Source organism: Glandiceps talaboti, chromosome 15 (assembly GCF_964340395.1).
Source record: "Glandiceps talaboti chromosome 15, keGlaTala1.1, whole genome shotgun sequence".
Lineage (NCBI taxonomy): Eukaryota > Metazoa > Hemichordata > Enteropneusta > Spengelidae > Glandiceps > Glandiceps talaboti.
Window position 1 is genome coordinate 20,766,667 of NC_135563.1, and position 24,677 is coordinate 20,791,343.

The 24,677-nt window shown below is 35.9% G+C and overlaps 2 protein-coding genes across 3 annotated transcripts; one reads left to right on the top strand and one right to left on the bottom strand.

Annotated features, from left to right (window-relative positions):
• Nucleotides 1–455: 455 nt before the first annotated feature.
• Nucleotides 456–6,716, bottom strand: LOC144446673 (cyclin-J-like). Of its 2 annotated transcripts, none has more exons than XM_078136489.1 (5): nucleotides 6,583–6,716; nucleotides 4,002–4,357; nucleotides 3,094–3,378; nucleotides 2,118–2,277; nucleotides 456–1,807 (listed from the first exon to the last, which is right to left on the bottom strand). In XM_078136489.1, the coding sequence occupies exons 2-5, from the start codon at nucleotides 4,285–4,287 to the stop codon at nucleotides 1,705–1,707; spliced, it is 834 nt and encodes a 277-aa protein (XP_077992615.1). In that variant the 5' UTR covers nucleotides 4,288–4,357; nucleotides 6,583–6,716; the 3' UTR covers nucleotides 456–1,704. The 2 variants fall into 2 exon arrangements, with proteins under 2 accessions (XP_077992615.1, XP_077992616.1); XM_078136490.1 differs by having other exon boundaries at nucleotides 1,746–1,807; nucleotides 2,114–2,277.
• Nucleotides 6,717–8,626: 1,910 nt separating this feature from the next.
• On the top strand, nucleotides 8,627–22,957 carry LOC144446120 (WD repeat-containing protein 1-B-like). The gene is made up of 16 exons (XM_078135832.1): nucleotides 8,627–8,739; nucleotides 10,068–10,189; nucleotides 10,987–11,077; nucleotides 12,202–12,349; nucleotides 12,796–12,976; nucleotides 13,851–13,928; nucleotides 14,814–14,903; nucleotides 15,448–15,539; nucleotides 16,038–16,179; nucleotides 17,396–17,477; nucleotides 18,072–18,225; nucleotides 18,497–18,578; nucleotides 18,913–19,023; nucleotides 19,674–19,841; nucleotides 20,283–20,430; nucleotides 20,750–22,957. Exons 1-16 carry the CDS (start codon nucleotides 8,724–8,726, stop codon nucleotides 20,854–20,856), a joined length of 1,812 nt encoding a protein of 603 aa, XP_077991958.1. The 5' UTR covers nucleotides 8,627–8,723; the 3' UTR covers nucleotides 20,857–22,957.
• The last annotated feature ends 1,720 nt before the right edge of the window (nucleotides 22,958–24,677 follow it).

The window sequence follows — 24,677 nt, forward strand, 5'->3', positions numbered from 1 at the left end:
TAAATTCATTATTATTATTATTATTGTATTAGAGTGCAGACTCCAGTTGAGTAAAAGCTAAACAATGTACAATTAGAACCTGATTCGCTTGAGCACATAAGTATACGTCAGATACAGGAACTTAGGCTACAAAACTTAATTCTAACTAAATTTGATTAGTAGATAGGACTTCCCAACACAAGTTAATTTCATTAATCAACAGTGCATTCAAATATCAGACATCAACACTGTCAATATGTCAACGACTGACAGCCATCTGCACCTGGGAATAACATCATCATCCAAAAAATTAGAAAGCTAAAATTATTCAAACATATAAAGTATCACAAGGACACATACCATGGCCATGACAGAAATTTAGTTCTTATTAATTACCCAATTATTATCATGAATCTTAAAGGTGTAGCAAAAAAAGGACACAATCACAGATCATTATCTGACCATTGCACTTTATTTCCTTGGTTCAAAGCATAGTTTTAAACAGAAATACATGTTGCTGATATTGTGTGATAACCAAACAAGTACAAGACATGGTGGAAAATAATGGCATCTCAAACAGTCTGGGTGAATCATGTCACGTCACTGACAGCAAATGGTTCCTGTGATCAATGATGTCATGTTTTCACTTGTCAACAGCTGTGTCAAACAGTTTGAATGAATCATTATCACTGCAATGTTCATTACAAGTTATGGAGAGCAAATGGTTCCTGCCATCGAGGTGGCTTCTTCTCCACAGCTGGCTGGCTTCAACTTTCACTATAAATCATACATGCTTGTAACAAATATCAACACAGAATCTCCCTTCAAAGATTAACTAAAGAGTAAATAAATAAGAAAAAAAGAACATATATATGTTGGCTTCAGCCATAAACAACTTATAAATATTAATATAACTATAAATAAATGAAAACAAAAAATATAACACCAAAAGAATATACTTTACACTACATTTGACATGGCATAAGGATGTTTGCTGTAATCAAGGTAGATGATGGAAACTGAATAGTTCATCACTCCTTACTCTTTCTGCACTTCAATATTTAGCAAAAAGTACTTCTTTACAGTCAAAAACGTCCTGAAAAAATAAATGTTCAAAATGAAATGCTACGCTTCTTTCCAAGGCTAATTCAATTGAGTATGCAGTAACCAATTGTCCTTATAAGTTACCAATAGAACCCCACCCCCTCTAAGCCAACCTGACACACAGCAATGATGTGTTACATACCAAAATTTGGTATCATCCTATCTCCTATAATGTGGTAACTCACAAGAAAACCAGTTTTTCTTATGATATTGTCTCGTAACAAAAACATTCTCTTTCATTTCACACACACACCCATTGTCTGTGGTTTACCACACTACAAACTAGGATTTGAACTATAAATCTTCAACTCAGGTTTTTCCTCAAACTACTTCTTGTCCTGGAAATAAAAAATAAATATTACATATTGCTTCGTCAGTTCATCTAAAGTTTTTACAACTTAGTGTTTTTGGTTGTATTTATTGGCATGTAGGAAATTTATAAAATGACCCAAGACTACAGAAATTATTAAGCACAATCCTTTCTTGGCATCATCTACTTGTGCTCCTGAAAGAACCTACTATATTCACTTCTGTTTTAACTGTTACTGGTTTTCATATGTAAATAAATAATACCAGTTGTACAGTGAATATCTTATCTAGTGAATAGTCATGAAACAAAAGTCAGGAGATTGTTTTTGGCACAGCATATCCTCTGTTGAACCCATTGTGACCCGGAACAGTAGATGACTTCCTGTTGCATGCCTTCTCATCAGCATCATGAGCTCTGAAAAGTAGTAGAGAAAGGCACAGAATTAACTCTGTTATCATTGTATACACAAAACTGTGTATAAAAATATCAGACTCAAAGACTTCCAATATTTCACATATGCATATCTTGCTTTATCATTCAAGATATGTTAAGGGTTATTTAAATGTTAATTACTAAATCAGCATCATTATCTTTGTTCCCCATTTAATAAAAAATTATTTTCACATTTGCAAGCCATCAGTAGTTCAGTTACCACATTAAAAACACTATGAAACATAACACAATTTTATATCTTCATAAATCAACAAAGTACTAGTATACCTACTGTAACATTGCTTCAATACAGGTAGAAATTTGTTCCCAGGAATATTTTGTAAATTTGGTGAGGTTCTTTGTCCATGTTGGAGACAGCTGCAGACACACCCTAGCTGATGCAATGCATGCTGCTGCTATCAGTGATGGACGGAAAAATGCAAAGATATGATCTAGAGAAATGAACATAAAATTTGTATTAATTTCTGAACATCTACTGTCATGCAAAACATTATTTGAAGAAATTCACATTCATACTTCACAAAAGCATTAACAACTTTCCTGCAAAACAATGTGAGACCACCTCCAAATTTATTTGAAGAAAATAATTTGTCATATTTGATACTGAGTGACAATAATAGTACTGGCCTGATACTGGAAACTATATAACATTAAGATAGTACGATCTGTATACACATGCATGTTGTTTGCTTTCATGTGATCAACGACAGCAACCAGAATTTTCGAATTTTGTGTAGCTGCGATCTGACTAGAGTACCAGAGGTCATGAAAGATTATCTCATCTGAATCTAAGAAAATATGCATTTGTAAAAGAGATCAGTTGAGATATGGAACAAATTGCCAGTCAATGTGATATCATCATCATCATCATCATCATCTGTACGGATGTTTGAAAGTCATCTAGATAAACTGGGGGAATACCAACCCTTGTATTATGATTATTAGGAAAACAATATTGAAACTTTACTATATAGAGACTGCAGTACACAGGAACCTCATGACTAAGTTAGCACAGAGCTGACAGTAGAAGCAAGATAGGACACTTCACTATATAGAGACTGTAGTACGCAGGAACCTCATGACTAAGTTAGCACAGAGTTGACAGTAGAAGCAAGATAGGACACTTCACTATATAGAGACTGTAGTACGCAGGAACCTCATGACTAAGTTAGCACAGAGCTGACAGGAGAGGCCAGATAGGCCTAAATCTATGAAACAACACTTTGTGAATGTTAATTAATACTTACCCTGCAAGGAAATTTCAAGAAAATAGTTAGCATATTTTCTCATATATAAGTTAGCTTTCAGGGGCTGTACAAGTGGTTGTCCACCATGGAGATCATGCTCACCAATGGATTCCTGGATGTAGTACTCCAGGAAATGGGCCGATGTTGGAATACAAACATTCCAGGAAAAGAAATCTAATAACAATAGTTCCATTTGTAGGAAATCTTGCCAAGTGTAGGAATTGTCCACATATGCATTTAATTTGCTGATTTCGGGTATTTTGATATCTCTTTCTTCAAATTTGGCTGTAAAAAAATGTAAATATTTTGTATCATTTTCCTACTTTGAATAAATTCTTATAAATAAAATCATGACATCTGGGAAAGGTGATTAACTAAAATTTGTCTCTTGAAAGTATTAACAAAATCATTACTGAACATGATGTGTTTCATAGTCTATTAGCTAGATATTATTAAACATTGTATTATGTAACTACAGAAAATTTCTACTCACACTCAAAAACATTATTGGAAGCGACTCCTAAATTTTCACCAACATCTCTTCAGTATGTTCAAGGGTGTATTACAATGGGCTATTGTCATGTTTCTTGGAAGAGAGTAATACACTTCAGATGATGCTGACAAGATGTTGGTGAAAAATTGAGATGAACTCATTTCCAAAAAAAAATGTTTTTGAAGTGAGCAAAAATTTTCATTAGTATTTACACTGTGAACCAAGAGTCCATTCAGTCTCACATTGTATTGTGTAGTTTGCAATGTGAAACCAACACTGAAAAATTTGAATATATTCTGAAGAAAAAGAGAAAACTATTAAGAAATACACTGATATACAAGGTAGGTATGAGGGAAAATAATGACATTGTCAATGTTCTCAACAAGTGGCAAAAACTAAAATATATTAAACATACCTGCAATTAATAAACATGACAAAGAAACCAAATGTAATTGGTTTTCCTCGATGTCGTACTTATCCATAAATTTGTCCAAGAGAGTGACAGCTAAATGTAGTGCTGTATCACAAAGTTGTAAATTACTTGAGTCAGATATAATAGCTAACCAATCTACTAAGTACCGACGTAAATTAAGCTGTGGAGATCGGGCATGGTATTCAGTTAATAATTCTTCCTTATCTCGTAATGCAGTGTGAATTTCTCTGGCCAAATCAGTCTTCCACCACTTTACAAGCACTTCCATTATGTTACGTATTAAGTGTACGCCACTCTTCTCTTCCGCATACTGGATTCCTGGTTAATTAATGTTTCATCTGTTTGGTGAAGAGAATACAACATTTTTGGTAAAATATGGTGACCTTGAAGATCGATATGAAATCTAATCCATGGAAAACCATGACCCGTTTTTTACGTTACCCCTTTGTCATTGCAATAAGTCTTATTAGCTTGCACAGCGGCTCAATGACTAGTATGCATGCATGTCCTATATACTAAGCAAAGTTTTTTGGGTGATTTTACCCAAGGATGCATTGCAGCGCAGTGACTACGCATGCACATTCTCCACGCGGAGGGCGCAATCTACAATATCATCGTGAGGCAGCCGGTCACGGTCACAAATGCATCTACCCTGCACGAGCTTATGGGCTTTGCTTAGTTATGATAATATATGGTATAGTACTAGCTTTTAGACAAGGCAGTCTGAAGATAAAAATTAAGGTGTTTCTGTCATTTTATCAGAGTTCTCCTTCATGCTTATGTTAAGGCATGGTCTGTAATAGCAGAACTGTGGTTCAGGGTACTACTGGAGTAAGTATAGCTGCAATAATTGTAGCGTTTGATGTGATTTTTAGGGCTCTTTCGTCTGTTTTTGTGCTTTTTTCATTCCGCCGTTGAACCCGAATCAAACGCTACAATTCCTCTAATGCAAATGCAAATAGACGGAGCCGATTCAGATCTGAATCGCAAAGTTGGGCGGACTTTTCTTCTAAAGTACGCCTTACCTGGTGAAATATCGGACATTTCCTAACGCCAACATTAATTACGGAGCAAAGAAGTGTTCAGAGGTACCCAAATTCCGTCAAAATCGGCAAATGTAGCAAGGTGTGCAGCATTTTGAAATGGGTAGTACGCTAACACCTCACTCACATTTTCAATGTGGTCTCGTCTATTTGCATTTGCATTAGAGGAATTGTAGCGTTTGATTCGGGTAAAACGTCGGAACGAAAAAAGCATAAAACAGACGAAAAAGCCCTCAAAATCACATCAAATGCTACAATTATTGCAGCTAGAGTATTTAAAGTCTCCCTAAATTTATCAGTTCTTTCTGGGTTCAACACCATATAATTATTATAATGAAGCATGATTGGACAACACATCTCAGCTGCCAGAGAGATAGAGAAAATACAGTTGTAATTTCACAGGTGTAAATTTCATGGACATGCAAAGCTACTACTGATCTGAGGTCACATCAAACCACATGCGCAATATACGTATGCTGTAAAGTTTTCTTTGCCATGAAATGATGAATGTGTCAAATATTTCATACTTGCTCAAACTCTCTTCTCAACTTTTTCCCTTTTAAAACAGCTATGGTGAAAAAAAAACATCTCTTGACGGAAGATGATGATATTCATATTCAATACTTTATCCAGTTTATAGATATTCAATATACATACAAGCACACTGAGTCTTGTGACTACTACATTGTTCCAGAGCTAAATGTGCACCTGTTACATAATATTAATTAGCTCAGCTGCTGTGTTCATATCTGTTTCACAATGAAGTGTCACAAATCAAACTACCATATGGCTTATAGCTGAATAGCTGTGGTATTTCCCAAATAGAACAACATTCAGACTGGTCCCAACGTCTTTGATGTTTTATATGTGCACAGTGTAAAAGTAAACAATATACAGTATTTGTTCATAATTCTATCAAATAATAAATTAATCACACAATTTGTCATAGACAATAGGAAATTTATCAATTATACTAAATTATGATTCAATTCATGTACACATCAGTGCACTAGCTTTACGATACTCTTCAAGTTCAAGTCTCTTGTCATATGCTGTCAACCTTTGTAGTTTGGTTTTGAGACATCTATTAAATTGTCTTCCATTCTCAATGCCAAAATGTGAAAAGAAAAACGTCTTGCACTTTATAGTCTGTGCACTTGTACTGATTGGGAAACTTTGTTGAACACGTTGAAATCACAAACCATGCATGATAAAGTGTGGTTACTCGTAAAATGAGCAAATCGAGAAAAATGATTAACATTCGCCTTACATCTCGTGCACTGTTGGTGTAAGTCCTGCTTGCAGACGGAGTAATTCGGGACTCAATTCGGACCCTCCCTTCTCCCTTGTTGAGGGTCATGTCAGTAATCTAGTTGCATACACAGTCTGCAAGCAGGACTACTACACATGATAAAAATTGCATACACCGTTGTGCACGGACTCGTCTGTCAGTTTAGGCGCCATTCCGAATTATGACTTCAAACTGGTCTACACGGTTTGAACAAAAGTACATTACATACCTTAGCATTCCCTGTGGCGAGTTACACCTCGTTCTTAGTTGAAAATAGTGTTGTTCCATGGCATATTCCCTGACGAAAACACGACCGGAAAAGTCCGTCGCCTCTGTCGCGATGCGCGATGTCGGTGCTCAAGGTTCGCAAGATGAGCGAGATGAACGGAAGTGCAAGCCTTCCACTTTCATCCAACCAAATCACAGCTTTTAAACCCCGTGATCACGTACAGTCGCGACGCGATGTGCTGACAAAGTTTCTGAGTTAATATTAATGTGCTGGGGGATCTGTATGTCCATGGTCAAACCTGGCAAACTTTTCAAAGCAACTCACTTATAGAATTCAATGAAGTTACAAATATTTCTAACACTAACAGATAAAGGTCAGCGTTTCAGGATTTGTTACAGTAATATTGCACTAGTCAAATTTGGCAAATATTACCACTGCCTAGATTTACATGTAATGTAAAATAGGGGTATTGAAGTGTGCCAATATTAAAGTACTCTATGGCTTTCAATAATGTGTTTGGTTTGAAATGTTATGCCACTGAATGGCCTCCTACATGTCCTTATTTTCAAAATAGTACTAATTACCACAAGAGGAGGACACCCTTCCCACACCTTCCACTAGCTATCAAGGGTTGGGGATGCTGTTTTTGCCCAAAATCATAATTGAAAGAGAAAACGCTGTTGGCAAAGTACCTCCAAGTACAGGTTACAAACCAGTGTGAGACATTTTTTTGCAAAATCCACAAAATCCACAAATCTATTTTAAAGAAATGTATGGATGCTGAAGTCGATTGCCACTGTTGTAGTATACCATGCACAAGTCAATTTTACATCCCCAGAATGCGGGAAGCGGGGAGGTGCGGGTAGTACTGTATCATTACGCATATTAAAAAGCCTGGGGGGGGGGGGGGGCAACGAAAATTCTTGGGTTCATGTTGGGGGCATGACACTTTTGGAGAGCGCCGGGGGGGGGGGGGGCGCTGCAAAAACAAATTTGACAAAAGTAATTTCTCCCCAGACGAGGCCCCTGCCTTAAATTCTGACCGCAGCCTTACTGCCTGAACCTAATGACTCGGAGTCTTTTTGCCAATACTCTACAGCGTTATCAATAACTATATCACAATAATCAAGAAAGGGTAAAATAAAAGCTGTTATGCATAGTTATCATACAAAGAATTAATATATTACAATTTTTTCTCCAATGATAAACCTTTATATTTCGTATTGGTGAATTAGATAAAGTGAATACATAAATACAACTGTGCAGGCATCGACTCTATGTGTTGTTGTTGTTGTTGTTTTTGTTTTGTTGTTGTTGTTGTTGTTGTTGTTGTTGTTTTTGTTTTGTTGTTGTTGTTGTTGTTGTTGTTGTTGGTGGTGGTGGTGGTGGTGGTGGTGGTGGTGGTGGTGGTGGTGGTGGTGGTGGTGGCAGTTTTTTGTTTGTTTGTTTATGCGGCGGATTTGAAAAGAAGTTTTTAAACAAAGTTTCAAATTCATTTTAGTGAAGAACCGTCCAAAAATATGGAAAGGGATTATTTTTGAATATTCGTAAATTCATGATAACGCCATTATTTTGTATTATGACCATCCTTGAATAGAATATTAGTTTACAAAGTTTACAAATGACTGTGGTGCCAGGGTACTTCCCGTCGCAGAACGTTCATGTTTTGACATTTGTCATAACCTTGCAGATTATCAATTTGTGTTTATAAGTTATATACTGTATCGTGTGTAATGTAGATTTACAAAGTTACGTCATCGAGGTAGGAAAAACATGAACAACCCTCTATTTACATATTACTGTTTATGACCGAGATTGCGTCATCATTGCTTCAAGATGCTATTTTTAGATTATCAGGTAACCTGTTTGCAGCTTTTGCAGGTTTACACCATTATAAGGTGATCAAAGTTCCAATGACAATGAATCACAAGGAGGAAAGTTTGTAAACTTTGCAGATCACCTTGCCATTTCCTTATATGGTGTTCGTTACATACCCATATTTGGTATTAAACACGGTACGCATGTGCAACATTGCTCATGCTGTTGTCTGCATATGATACCACCGCAAGCTCGACAAAGTCAACCCACAGTTTGTGTTGCATCTTAAGTACTGAAACTTCGTTCTTTTGTAAAGGCATACCATGTCACACTCTCGCAGTAAGTACCTTAATTATCATGTGTATGTTTCAGTTGCTTGAATTGGCAGTTGTGAAACAATAAGACGTGCCCCATCCAACCGAGACCAGGCAAGCACTGCAGCAGACATACACACACACGGTGGGTGTGGGTGTGGAAGTCACCCAAAGGCCATGGATTACAAAATTAGGACATTTTTAAGGCATCGTCTGCAATATAAAGTCGACTATCATAGCTTTTAGAATTCAATATTGTGTCGTGCTCGTGCAAAGAATATATTTCATGTTGATTTTCGTGTATCCATCGATTTCATCGCGTCGACGCGACACGGTAACGAGTAGTTGTCTGCATAAACTTCCGTGTTGTTGCCGCGGTCGAAGAGGGCGTGTTATGACTGATATTCTGTGATATTCTGCCGTAATGCTTGATATTCATCGTAAAACTATGTGCAGACTTCTAGGGGAATGTCACGATTAAACCAGATTATATTTAAACTAATTTATCGGTTCAGTATGACACCAGTAGTAAATCAAGGTCTATGAAAGATTGAAATAGAAATACCCACTTCCGCTTGATGTGCCCTTGGCTTCCGGGATAGCATATGTCTATCCATTCATGGATCTATTATTATAATAGATCCATGATCCATTCGTCTGTCAGTGTCAGTATGTTAAAATACGTAAACGTTATATGGTTGTATATATTGTTGTTTTATTTTTTGTTTTACCTCAAAACACAAAGTGCATGTACATGAGTAAAGAAATAAGTATGTCAAAAAATGTCGTAAATAAAAAATACAATAACTTTTATACAAACTGGGATTTGGTAGCAACTGTGCAAAAATGAAGAGCGCAGATTGTATGACTCATGTGTCAGGTATTCAAATACAGAATACATGATGCGTTACCAGTGGCTCAAAATGTTAGTTTAGCGCTTGCTATAGTCATTTCCTGTATTGTACAATAGATTGCTGCAAGGATAAGTGTGTGAAAGTCATGACTATTAAACCAGGTACCATGTGTACATGTGTCAATTCTATTACTTTTAGGAATTCCAAAAGGTACAGCTGGGTTACAGAGATGTTTTGTTTGAAGAAATTTTCCCAACACATATACATTGTTTTACTTGTACAATTCTATAAAATGCTTCTATATTTCATTCCTACCTTTTCTTGTTTGTATAGAATTGGTAAATTCAGGCCATTCAAAATGAATGTGTCACAAAGTACAGTTCTATAGTAAAAGTTTCATCCATTGGAGGGAACAAGAATTATCATGCCTACTTTTCCAAAGGTTACTAGTTTTAAATAAACAGCTGTGAATGCTAATTTCACATATTCTCTTATTCAGAGGCCGTGTTTGCTACTTTGCCACACACTGAACGTGGCAAACCAATAGTGCTTGGTGCTGATCCAAAGGGCAAGAACTTTCTCTATACCAATGGTCAAAGTGTCATCATACGAGATGTTGAGGTATAACAGCTCATACATACATCCATCCATCCATACATCCATCCATCCATACATACATACATACATACATACATACATACATACATACATACATACATACATACATACATACATACATACATACATACATACATACATACATGCATACATACATACATACATACATACATACATACATACATACATACATACATACATACCTACATGCACGCACACGCACGCACACATACATACGCACGCACGCACGCATATATACATACACACATACACACACACATACATACATACATACATACATACATACATACATGCATGCATGCATGCATGCATACATACATACATACATACATACATACATACATACATGCATACACACACACACATACACATACATACATACATACATACATACATACATACACACATACACACACACATACATACATACATACATACATACATACATACATACATACATACATACATACATACATACATACATACATACATACATACATACATACATACATGTATTCAGAACAGCAAAGATTACTTACATTGATATTTCCTTTCTATCATAAGTATAACTTTGAGTGAGTGAATGACTGAAATAAAGATATCCTTGTCAAAATTTAAGGAATCAATATATATTATAAACATTTACATATTGTATATATATTCACATTAAAATGAATGTTAATGAGCTGGTGAGTGTTTCATAGTCCATTGACTTTGAAAGTTGGCTGGTGTAAATATTGTGTGATAATAATGCCATGTTATTTCATCTCTGTTTCCAGAATCCTGCCATAGCTGATGTCTATACACAGCATGCAAAACAATGCACTGTTGCTAAGTATGCACCAAGTGGATTCTACATTGCATCAGGAGGTAAGACAGATAACAGGTTATAACTCACTGCAATGAAGACTTACTAGCATCAGTGCACATCATACTAGTGGTATTTGCACTTTAGTGCAAATACAGAAAACATTCTTGCATATCTCTGTATGTAAATAATATGTAAAGGAGTTCCATGTACATGAAACTGCATGATTTTTATGGAATTTTGCTGCATCATATATACAGATGTGATACATTTAATAACCCCATGCTACAGTAGTGCCAGTGTGGTTACTCTCTTCTGCTTGCAGTGTTTCTCACTGTGAAAGTCTGACTACTGACAACACTACAAGCAATTTGTGTAAATACCCGGAGTACACCACACTTGAACTCGTGTCGTAGGATTCTGGCATTGAATGATTGAAATATATGAAAGTGGAGAAATATGTCAATGGTACATTTTGAAATATTGAGGAAACATCAAGTTTATGTATTCACTACAATGATATCATTGTAGTATTGACTAATTCAGCCTTTGGTACTGGAAAAGCAAACTTTTGCTTGTCTCCCCGAAGAGTTTTCCACAACCAATTGCTGTGTAACTTTGCTTTTTACATTTCAATTATTAGTCATAAATACTGGACTATGGGTATGGTATTATAATCCTAAGCATGACTTTGGATAGAGAGGGAGTTACATAATCCAAAAAATAGTGAGAGAGAAGGAACATATTCTTATACCATGCACATATAGAACAGCATGTTCCCATTTGGTTCAATGAAATCATTCACATATTTACATATACTATCAGGTCCCAATTTTTACAGCTAGGTAGACTGGAACATGATTATAGTTCAAATCTTGCTAAATGACATTATACCTTTCAAAAGTATACGGTAGTGCCCCAAATATTCATAAAAATGGCAATAACAGACACTTTTGAGATTCCAAACTGGCCACTCTAACTATTCAACCACAGTGTTTCAAATCCATATTTGGGGTGTGATAAAACTTTTACCTAATATAGGTTTTGGTGACCTCAGTCTTACTGCCTGCTGACCTTTCCAAGGTCTTGTGTTTCCAGCTAACTACTTTGGTCTTTGTGGGGCAAACTTTAGTCAAAAATCAACAGTTATGTGTGAAAGATTTCTGGGTTTTTTCCATGGCTACAGATGTAACTGGTAAGATTCGTATCTGGGATACGACACAAGCGGATCATCTTTTGAAGTATGAGTATCAGCCATTATCAGGAGCTGTCAAAGACATTGCATGGTCTCCAGATAGTAAACGTATTGTTGTCGTTGGTGAAGGTAAAGAAAAGTAAGTATTTATCCAAAACATCCAAGCAAAATGGTTCAAATCAGATTTGTGGACAGACTCAGTAAAGTACATTTTATACACATGTGGCTTACCAGAAGAAATTCGTCAGTCATCAAATCTGGAAACTTTTTTAAGAACAAATTGAAAGCACATCTTTTCAAGCTAGCATATTGTGTGGATTGATCCTTTCAAGCGCCATTGAACAGAACTTATCTTATGGAACCTGGCTATAGAAATTCTTCATGATTGATTGATTGATTGATCACGAATCTCACTGTATGCATAGGAATAACATTAGCTTGAAGTTCAATTTCCCATTTTTCTGCATTTCCAGTTAATGGTATCTCTGTGGGCGCCACAGAGGCACAGTGAGATTTACAATAAGTATTGTCTATTATTTGAATAAAAGTCACAATCAATGATTATATTTGTACTGTGGATTGTAGGTTTGGTGCTGCCATCATGTTTGATACAGGGACATCAGTTGGTGAGATTATTGGTCATTCTAAATCAATTAATGCAGTAGATTTTAAACAAACAAGACCGTTCCGTGTTGTAACTGCTTCAGAAGACAATGACACAGCTTTCTCTGAAGGTCCCCCTTTCAAATTTAAATTTTCTTGCAAGGTGAGTGTTGTTAGCAATTGTCCTGATTACTGACACTAGTCACACATTTCCACTAGTTGACATTTGACCTACATTCCCTGGCCATGATTGCATTTGAAGACATCATTACCTGAGGGCTGTTATGTTGCAACTACTTTCCTGTGGCTGAAATCTGAGAAAATAGTTACTACATAACATCACGCGAGACAACATGATGTCTTTCAGTGCTCAAATATAACCAGGCAATAAGTGTTCACAACATATTCTTTTATAGTGTATATGGTTGACCATTGTCCTGTTGAGCCACTGACCCACATAGAATATTTTGATAACTGAACACACATCCAGGCAAATTTCTTCTCATCATGTGCAATTGTTTTGATTCTTTCTTCATAAAAAGGCTGAAAACACTCCTTTCTACAAATCCACTTCTCTTTCTCTGCAAGCGCAAAATTTTGCCATTTTATGAGGCAACTCTGAGCCCCTTTTGAGATACTACAAATTACAGTAATGTTTGTTAGTTTGCTGTGCTGGCACTAGTGTCCTAGGGCAAATACAAACACTAGTGCCTACTGTATGCAAATTCATGGCAAACTAGTTCATAGCATGTGACTTGATCCAAGCCAACCATAGAAGGGTGTACAACTGTGATGTGGTAGGATAACAGATATTCATATAGGCGATTAGTTTTATGTTACTATGAGGAGAAGAGTGCTGTTAGTACATTTGTAGTTGTAACTGTAGAAGCAGAAGTGTAAAATAAATATGTTCCTTTCCTAGTGTTACACATACAATTGAATTTTACAATTATCAGAAAAGATAAATAAGATGGCAGATTTTAGGATAGAAAGTAAACTGTCTATCATCAAAATCATATTTTTTTATCACTTTCCAGGAACATTCTCGTTTTGTTAACTGTATTCGTTATGCACCAAATGGCGAGAAATACTTGACAGGAGGAGCAGATTGCAAGGTGGGAACATCTCAGTATTATGTTGATAAGTCTGGAATATTTACATATAATCAACATGTACTGGACGTTGAGAACACAAATAGACTTACTTTATGGTAGTCTCAGTTCTCACTGCTGGGCACTCTGCCTATAAAACCTCATCTGGGGAAATGAAATTTTGCCTAAGTCAATAGCAAAGTGGTTAGTGGTAATTTCCAATGTCTGTGCTTTGAAGTGCACATACCTTAGTTTGGCCATAGACCCTCCACCAACAGTTGGTGGAGGGTCTATGGGTTGGCATAGAGTTAGTAAAACTGTTGACAGCAAAGCGTTGACAAACATAACCTGTTACAAACAGGGAAAGTAAACAAATGAATTGGATTAATAACACTTGATACAGCATGTTGGAAATACAGAGACTTGTATTACATTCCATCATTTGATAAGAACAGTTGTGTAAGGCCTCTTTACATAATAGCTTAAGTTCACAAACAAATTTGAAGCTCCCCTGCCATAACATGTACACATAGAGGGGGCCATAAAACTGTTACTATCAAACCATGGAATGTAATACAATTCTCCGCTGTTCCAACATGCTGTGCCAACTTCCAGTGTTATCAAACCAATTCATTTGTTTAATTTCCCTGATTGTAACAGGTTCTGTTCATCAATGCTTCAGTGTTGGCAGTTGTAACAGCAAGACAGTTTGTGAGTTGGCTTTACTGTCCTCTTACTAGTAGATGTCAATTGGGAGTTACCCTAGACCAGGTTATAATTTGAGGCCATCCAGTAACATACACAGAATTCTGGTGTTTGTTGATTTTAGAGAGAACAAACATCCGAGGAACACTTTTTGTATGAATTGAAATGATGACAATTCCTGTTTTGTTGTTGGTTTCATTCCAGTCTTTTATATATGATGGTAAGACAGGAGAACTAATTGGAGAACTAGGAGGTAATGGAGGACAATCTGCCCATGCTGGTGGAATTTATGGGGTAAGTCAGTCTGACTGTTTGTTTATTCATTTTTTGGTGGCAATTGTTTCAAACTGTCTAGCTGGAACTGGGACATCTTTTTTGTCAAGCAATATATTCTCTAATTATCAGACAATTACTTAGAAAAAGACACTGTATCTGTTAATTAGTGGTCAATATTATATGTAGGTGATGTAGTAACAAGTTTGGAACCTGAAAATTGACCATTGAATGCAGACCAGCATATAGATATGGCTGTCTAAAACACTTCCCACCCTATCCCAATCTACCCTTCTCAGCACCTAACTGTATTGATTGTAGCTTCAACAAAATTCAATATTTACATTATTTTGCAACATTTTCATTAAACATTGGTCTAACAGTTAGCCAGCCTGAACAATGGTACAATTGATATTCAGACAGAACATGTTTTCGGTGAATTTATGTACCAGATGTTCTGCAGTTGAGGGTTATTAGAAGGGAGAGAAAGGAGTTTGACTTAAACGCATAAATGACAAACTGAGATATTACAAAGTATGTGTTGTATGTTATGTTGTTTTGCAAGGTGAGTTGGAGTCCAGACAGTACCGAGGTGTTGACAGTATCTGCAGATAAAACTGCTAAAATATGGAATGTTGAGAAAAACGAGTTGGTCACGTAAGTATTTTAATTTTCCATGAAAAATTATGAACCAAAAATGAGGTGTTCATTGTGTTTGGCAATTCACATGAAATAAATAATCATATTTATATAAAACTAATGTTAATAATATGTTCATTTTATACTATATTCATGCCATGTTAAACTAGATAACTAGATTTAACATAAATGTTCTGTTAGAGAGAGAGAGAGAGAGAGAGAGAGAGAGAGAGAGAGAGAGAGAGAGAGAGAGAGAGAGAGAGAGAGAGAGAGAGAGAGAGAGAGAGAGAGAGAGAGAGAGAGAGAGAGAGAGAGAGAGAGAGAGAGAGAGAGAGAGAGAGAGAGAGAGAGAGAGAGAGAGAGAGAGAGAGAGAGAGAGGGAGGGAGAGGGAGAGAGAGAGAGAGAGAGAAAGAGAGGGAGAGGGAGAGAGAGAGAGAGAGAGAGAGAGAGAGGGGGGATAAAACCATGGATAGCTTGTAGACTAATAATTTATGGGAATTTCGTGTTTGTAACAGTGAGTTCAAAATGGGTACAGACTTGATGGATCAACAAGTGGGTTGTCTATGGATGGGTGATTACTTACTCAGTGTGTCTCTGTCAGGGAATATCAACTACTTGGATAGAAACAACCCAACAACACCACTCAGAATTATCAAGGTAATTACTAATCATTCTAGGTACCTAAATGCTATTCTTGTAGGGTCTATGAATCTACCTACAGAATAATACTTTCTGTTTCTCTTGACTCTGTGATCTTAAGAAGAATCCCATCAAGTTATATTAGGTTCAGAATAAATTGACCCAACAAAACATTGCACTGATATGCAAAATTGTACATTTTTGTATTCAAGAAATAACAAAATGTTTTTAGATTTATTAGTAGCTGTACTTAAAAATCATATTACTGAATGATAAGTTTTCGGTGTCTTGGCAAACAATACAACAGTCTTATCTTTAGGATGTGACTTTTATTTCACGATTCCAACTACCCCTAGTTAAACAAAAGTGAAAGAAAAATATTTCTCAACATTTGATGGCAAGATTATGACAACTTACTACCAAACTAGAGTAACTGTAGAGTTTCAATTATAACCACTTTTTACATCTAATACAAGGTTTTCTGTGACAAATTAGATAAAACAAAATACAGACACTGATCGCGCTGAAGTTTATGATGATGCAATTTATCCTACTGTGAACACAAATCAACATTACTGTTGGATGAAACAAGGAAGATTCAGATCCAGAAATCTGAACTATTTAGGCAAAAAAAAAAAGAATTGTTTCTGATCAGGACAGTTTGTCTAAAATGGTGCAATGGTGTGCTTGTTTTTTTTTGAAATTCTCAACAAACCTGTCACTCAGTCTACTATTTATGGCAGTTACTGTTTGTTTTATCTAGTACTTTCGAGCAAGTGTGTATGTTGGGCAGATGCCGTTTATTTGTTCATGAATGGCTCTGCAGTTGTCTTCACTGAAGTAGGGAGGGTTATTTTTGTGTTTCCCCACGGATCTGCAGACTGCATGGGCTAGACAAACATGAAAAACAATACCAATGTGGAGGTATTTAAGTGATACGCGTGCTGACAAGAAACAGTTCTTTTTCCTTTCTTTTTTGGCCTTATATGTGTTCACAGTGAGATAAAATGTATCATTGTATATGCTGACATGCGCCCTCAGTGTCTGTACTTTGTTGGTGTAATTCATACCAAAAAGACTTCGGAGATGAAAAACATAATGTCACTGAATTGAAACTCTGTAGTCTTTGTGGTTTTATAGTACAGTAACAAAGTGACTCATCTGAAAGGTCTTATAAAGAATGGTCATTTTACAGGATCACTCTCATACTTTGATGTTTTATATTGTGTTTCAGGGTCACAACAAACCAATAACAAGTTTGGAAGTCACAGAAGATAAATCTACTATTTATAGTGGCAGTTCCAATGGACAAATTAATATCCTTTATGTTTCCATGGCAACATCACTGACTGTCCTAAATCCAAAGTTTCTATATATCCAGACTGTTTGTATAATAAACACAATGTACCAGTCTCGCAGTTTGTTAAAATTAGTCTGTGAGAAGATAAATCCAGTGCCAGTGCTGAAAATATTCAGGTTCACAGTACTTAGCTGCTGTTTTAGAATCACACAGTATAGTGCCATCTATCATAAAGGGAATGAAACTAATAGTTTTCAGTCGACGGTAAACAGCGCCATCTATCAGAGTGAACTAGACTAACAAACAGTACAGTCAACAATGCCATCTATCAGAGTGAACTAGACTAACAGTTTGCAGTGAAAAGCTCTCAACTTATCAAATTTTGTTGTGTATTGGTTAAATTTTCAGTTCTCAATCTTTTCGTAAGTTTTGTCCTGACATTCCTCAATTCCTTCCATTTTGTATATTTGGATTTCAAACAAAGACGACTTGAGAAAGTATAAATTGTTTGTAACATTGGAGGTTTGTATAGGTGGTATTGTGCTGATGCAGTCCTGAAGTAAAATGTGTCTTTAAATGGTCAGAATGTACAACCTTGACTTCACTGTACAGTATTGGTCACCAAGTACAGGAGTTGCTGAGGATGTCGGGGGTGATCAACACACCAACCAAGTTTCATGTATATCAGCTGGTAGTGATGACCTTGTCACTGTCAGTATGGATGATACTACCAGAACTATTGATCATTCCAGTCACACACTCGGGTAAGGTCTTGTCACTGTCAAACTGCATTGTTTAAGTGTTGCTGGTTTTGGGGCAAGACTAAAGATCTTTGGGGAGGGGGGGGGGGGGCTAAATATGCTAAGTGTGTCATGTTTAACATAAAACATTGCTACTCATAGAGTTAGAAAATTAGTGACAATAATTCCAAATTCAGTTCTTGTAGCCATGTAGGGTCAAGTAAATATGCTATGATTTTCAAAAATGTCTATTCATTGTAGTAACTCTGATATATATGTATCTTTTGTATTGCAGCAACACGATAGGCCTGGACTCACAGCCCAAAGGAGTAGCACATGGTAAAGATGGACTTGTAGTTGTAGCATGCATCAATGAGGTATGACATACCAAATTTATCAGTAAAAATAATCCACATCATGTGAAATACTATACGATCATTTCAAAAGTAACAAAAGAAATACAGCTTTCATAACCCCCAAGATAAGCATAGGAAAAAAAGTTGGAGCCTCAAAAATTGGGCATTTGTACAAATTTTGATTTTGGGTATGTGTATATCAATTTCTTTAATAAATCACATTGTACTTTGGTGTAGCATTTAATTCAAATTACTTATTGGTATAATTGCACAGCAGTATTGCTTCTTTATAGTTTTGGGGTTTTGGGGGTTTTTTTTTTGTGCAAAGCATTAAGTTTTCTGTGATTTCTCATAGGTGGTGGTTTTCAGAAATGGCCAGAAAGTTTACACACAGAAAGAGAAGTATGCACCATCTGCAGTGGCTATACATCCAGGACAGACAGAAGTGACAGTGGGAGGAAGCGAGGTATGTAATTGACTATATGTGTCTGTAGTGTACCATTAAACTCCAAACAATCCCTCAATAGGGTTGTAACTTCAGGGAAATGAATAAGGAAAATATGGCTTGTTGTCCCCACCAATAAAGTCAAAGAATATAAAATATTATGTAACTATGAAATGATGTGATGTATGTAACTCTGAAATGATGTGATGCTGTTTTGAGATACACAGTATTGCTAGATATCCATCCAATCACTCACAAACTATAATTAGAATTTGTTTTCCACACATCACGAAAGTGACTTTGAAGTTATGTCATCATACAGTACATTAATACTTTTGAAATAGAATAATGTTAGTTTTAAGGAAATCTGATGAGAAATGATAGTAGATTATAACTTAAAATATAGTCATAAATATTGTGTGTAAATGTGGACCTTTGCTTTGATTTCATAAGATCATAGCTTGCATATGTGTAAAAGTTTTGAACATTTTCACAATATGCATATGTACATCACATGCACATTACATGCATATTACATGTACATGCGTACATCACATGCACATCACATGAATATTACATGTACATCATGTGTACATTACATGCATCATATGTACATCACATGAACATTACTGTAATCACATAATTGTGAATTTTTCTTCTTGACTCCCTAGGATAATAAGCTGCACATATACAAACTAGAAGGTGATACATTACATGAAGAGAACCAGATTGGAATTAAAGGAGCCATCATTGGGTTAGCCTACTCATCAGATGGTGTCTACATTGCATCATCTGATGCTGCTAGACGAGTCAGTGTCTTCCACACAGCTGATCAGTCAGTAAGTCAAAGTAACCAATCAGTGATCATTCCTCCCCCATCCCGAAACTCCCTGCCACATAATCTTTACAATTATGAAGTGTTTAAATGTAGTTTTCTTGAAGAATGCCTGCTTTAGGTGCAACTTTAGTTTGCACTTCAACTAGTTAACTTACACTGAATTCTTACTGACTGCTCACCTTTGGTCAGCATTTGAGATATCTTGTGTATTACCACAGTAAGGTTTGTCATGGTGACATCTACAGTAGACATCAGATTTGTTGAGCTACTAACTTTTGTTATCACTTAGCAGTAATTGAGGATTAACATCTCTGTAATTATAAAATGATACAACTGATCCATTACCATGGAATGTAATCTAAGGTCACACAAGGATTTTTGTACAGACTGGTTTGTGTATTTTTTCAATAAATGTGACTTAGTTTATTTGTTGTACTTACAGCCCGTTGGTAGAGAACGGATCTATCACACAGCTCGTGTCAACTGTTTAGCCTTTTCACCTGACAACAAACATATAGCCTCTGGAGGTTTGGATACTAATATCATAGTATGGGATTTAGAAGATGAAAAGAAAAGAATCACAATCAAAGGTAGGTGCCATGACAACAGCCAATAAGGCAAAGGTTGGTTTGATGATAACCCAGGGGTATAAGACTACAATATCATCCAGTGGTCATTTGCATATTAGTATCATTTCTTTCCAGGTGCGCATCCCCTCGAATCAGATCACAGGAAATTCTTTCTGATAATCCAGTGGGTCAAATACACAAGTTCTTGAAGAAGACAAGAACTTGTGTCTTAATCAGAGTGCTTCTATGATGACCATACTTGATGTAACAGTGGTATCTGTTGGACAAGACTGAAATATCACCCTGTGGTCATTTACATATTAGTATCATCTCTTTCCAGGTGCACATGCCATGAATCAGATCACGGGAATTGGTTGGTTAGATGATAACACAGTGGTATCTACCGGGCAAGACTGCAATATCATCCAGTGGTCAATTACATATTAGATTCGCCATTGTTGTGATAAACAAGAAGAAAACAGCATTTCTAGATGTAGATGTCCATACCCCAGACTTTACTACAGTCAGAATCTTGATATCCTGAGTAGTATCGTTTTGTAGTTCATATTTTAATGTAAATATTACCTTCTGATGATTTATGTAGAGGACCATGTCAAGATTTTCAGTATGAAAACCTGTCTGTGACCTTTGACCTGACTAGAAATCTCTGATCTGTGTTGAAGCTATAAGTTTTTCTGATATAAGAAAGAGGAAATCAGTTTGCTTTAAAAGAATGATGAAAAAACTCTGAATGTGTATAATTTCTGTTTGATTTAATTGTCATGGCAAAAAACTACAATTCTAAATGTCTATTGACAAAACACAACACGACACAAAATGACTTTCTTGTAGGGTATTCTGAAAGATACAGGTGTGGATGAGTTTGTGGGTGAATATTTTAACAATTTTGAAACAACTATACCGTAAAAATCATGGCACCAAGGAGTATTTATAGAGATATTTGATTTTTGAAAATATACGTAGACTAGATTGAGAAAGATTTACAACTGCACCTACCAGGGAATGACAAAAAAAACAGACAATTCTTCCGTAAACAGCATTTCGATACTTCCACCTATAAACATTTTAGCACTGACTGTGCCTTCTTTGTTTTATATGTACATCTTTGAGAGGAACATGATGAGATGATCAGTCATGGGTTTGGGCAGTCTGAAAGGTTCAATTGTTGGTCTGCTGATGTAACCACTCACTACCAGTGAAAGAGTGCATTATATAAGCGGAAGAAACACCTGGATCTTTCAGGCGAGGGTTTGGGAAATTTATCTTTCAGTTGCATGATTGTCTTCTTACTCTGAACTGAAATAATGTAACCTGACAGTGACCAAGAATCTAGAGAAGAGTGTTTACAATTAATATTTAATTTTTTGTAGTCTATTCTTGATGCTAACAGTTTGTGCCTCTGACTAAAGGTGAATAGAGGAAATTATGATATTATATGATTGAAGCAATAGTTGATTTTCTGGTTCCAAGATGCATTGCACGAGAGGACGTCATTATGTTGTTAGATTTAGTCTTGTTTTGTCTTTATTACATTTTCATCAGGAAATGATGGCAAGACATGTTGACCTCTTTAATTATGGATGATTTTATAGAACAAAGACTGAATGCCATTGATGACAGAGTGGGATTTTACGGGTAAACCCAGAGTACCGTCATGTGACAACCATGCCCCTGAGTAGCGTGTGCAAACCCTTTCGCACGTACAGAATACATGGCATTGTATAGAGAGACATGCAGTGCATCTTGGAACCGGCAACATGTCTCTACTTAGTTATTTGGATTCTAACAATTACTTTATGAATAATTTACAAATAAACTGCTCTGCTGTAAAATTAGAAATTCTCAATGAAAAGATTACTTTTGTTGAAATGTAATATCCTATACTTTGATCAAATTGTATCCGAACATAAACCCATGTTGACCTGTGACCCCATGCAGTACCATGAAAAGGTACTAAATTTGTGTTATGGAGTTTAAATTCATTGAAATTTGTACAAATATGATCATTTTTAAACAGGATTTTGACATCAATTCCCAAAGTTGGTGTAATTCCATGATACAATTCTAAAATAAAGTTGTTTTGTGATAAAAAGTTACAGAAATTTTTGCAGAATAATAATGAGTTGGTCCTGAAAAGGCGAATAATTCAGAGTGGGTTTTGTATTTCAATAGGTGCTTATAACCCAGTTTTGCTTGATATTTTGATCCAAGTCTTTTTTTATGAGCTTCTAGATCAGATAGCCCAGCACTATTGGTGCTCAATGTATCAGGAATTAATAGAATATTTGTGTTGGAGTGATTACTGCTTATATTTCAGTTTTATACAACTCCATTGTATGCCGTCACATATTGAGAGTAGCAAGTGTCATCAGTGAATTCTGATGTACAACTTCCACTTCTCCAACCAAGGATTTCCGTATATAAACAGAAGTTGTATTTTTACATTATGCATGTATTATTGAGAGGTCCATTGTACTGCACAACAAAGTTAAAAATAAAACTTGCATCCAGTTGGGTAAAAGCTGGCCATATATAAAACTTATATCCCTTTCTCTTTGTTTTTTTTACTGTCTTTTTGTGTGTGTGTGTATATTTTTTAATTTTTTTTAAACACCTTTAAAACCAATTGTATGTTTTCAGTATTAGTGAATGAATGTGGCTATAGTTGTCCTGAAGGAATGCAGAGTCACAACTTCCTAGCAAGATATCATGTTGAAATAGCGCCCTCTATAGTTACAACTTGTACTTCTCACTGTAAATGGTTGTCTGTGTACACATTCATGGGAGCATCTCATACTTCAATATATACATTGCAGACCTCTGACATTAAATGGTGTACATACCATTCATTTTTCTCTCTCGCAGTAAGCCAGGCAATGAAGTCGAGGGCAATCTTACGCCAGAAGAAAAGATTGTTGTAGCACCAAGTTATTAAAGTTTGATATGCATCTGATGCATATTTTCACCCTTTTAACATCAATCAATTCAACTTACCTTCCATACTATCAAGCCAATCATGGCACTATCTCACTCATAATACACATCAACTTACCTTGCATACTATCAAGCCAATCATGGCACTATGTCACTCATAATACACAACTGAAGCAGTTGCCCTACCTGCTATCATTTATAGCATCCATATGGAGTGCAGGTTTAATTACAAGACTAGCATGTGGCCTTTCCAACCATAGTCAATTTGTAAATAATGCCCCTCCCCCCCAACAAATGGCAAACTAATTACAGTATGGGTGCCACAAGTGTGATTATCCATAGCTCTCTATGCGAAGCCAAGATGTCTCGCAAAATTTATGTCTACTCGCTAGTTGTTTTATGAATTATGATTTCTACTGCTAATATTGTTGACAGATTTACACTGAGAGACACCAAACACTGCAGATCACTAAAGCAAATGTGAGAGTATACTTTTACACTTGATATGCATGCTAATTGTGACAAGCAGGGATAATGCTTTAGTTGGGTGTTATGAGTTGTAGCCAACAGAACATCAAATCAATTTGCCTCATAGCTTGAGGGAAAGATTTTCCCTAGAGTCTAAATATTAATGGCACTACACTTTGTTTTTAGTACAGTCATTTTACACCATCAAACACCATACAAAATATAAAAATTAATCAAGAAATGAATTTACTTGTGATAAAAGTTATAATCATTTATTACTACAAACAAAATTTTGAATCAATAAATTGAGTTTAAACAATTTTTTTTTTGAAACTGCAAAAAATAAAGTCAACACTGACATTGTCATTCTTACCATGTTACTTGCTTATTCATTCACAAAAAAATTTCAGTCATTTTGGTTGTCATAGTAATTATCCGCTGTCACTATTGTATAATTGTTACAAACAGCTTTTAAAATATAATTAAAAAATCACGTAATAATTTGTCAGTTTTCATCACCTACAATTTATCACGACTTTAAATAAATGTCAGAATCTTAACAGTGAAAAAAAATTAATGAATGCACCAAGATTCCTAACATTACAAAAAATTTTAACTACCCCCCCCCCCCCTCTCTAGTTTTTACAGATTGACCCTAAAGGTCTAGTTTAAGTAGCTGACCCCTAGTTCGTTTACATAGCTGGTCCCCTAGCTACCCCCTGGCTCTAGTTTACAGAACTGCCCCCCCCCCCCCCCAGCTCTCATTTACATAACTTACCCCTAGCTCTCGTTTACATAACTGACCCCCTAGCTCTAGTTTACATAACTGGCCCCCTAGCTCTAAT

Coding starts and splice junctions, on each gene's coding strand:
- LOC144446120 (XM_078135832.1), top strand. Junction 12,350..12,795: donor GTTGGTGAAGGTAAAGAAAA/GTAAGTATTTAT, acceptor TGTGGATTGTAG/GTTTGGTGCTGCCATCATGT. Junction 13,929..14,813: donor CAGGAGGAGCAGATTGCAAG/GTGGGAACATCT, acceptor GTTTCATTCCAG/TCTTTTATATATGATGGTAA.
- LOC144446673 (XM_078136489.1), bottom strand. CDS start 4,287: ATGGAAGTGCTTGTAAAGTGGTGGAAGACTGATTTGGCCAGAGAAATT. Junction 3,379..4,001: donor GTCATGTTTATTAATTGCAG/GTATGTTTAATA, acceptor ATTTTTTTACAG/CCAAATTTGAAGAAAGAGAT. Junction 2,278..3,093: donor TCTTGAAATTTCCTTGCAGG/GTAAGTATTAAT, acceptor TCATTTCTCTAG/ATCATATCTTTGCATTTTTC.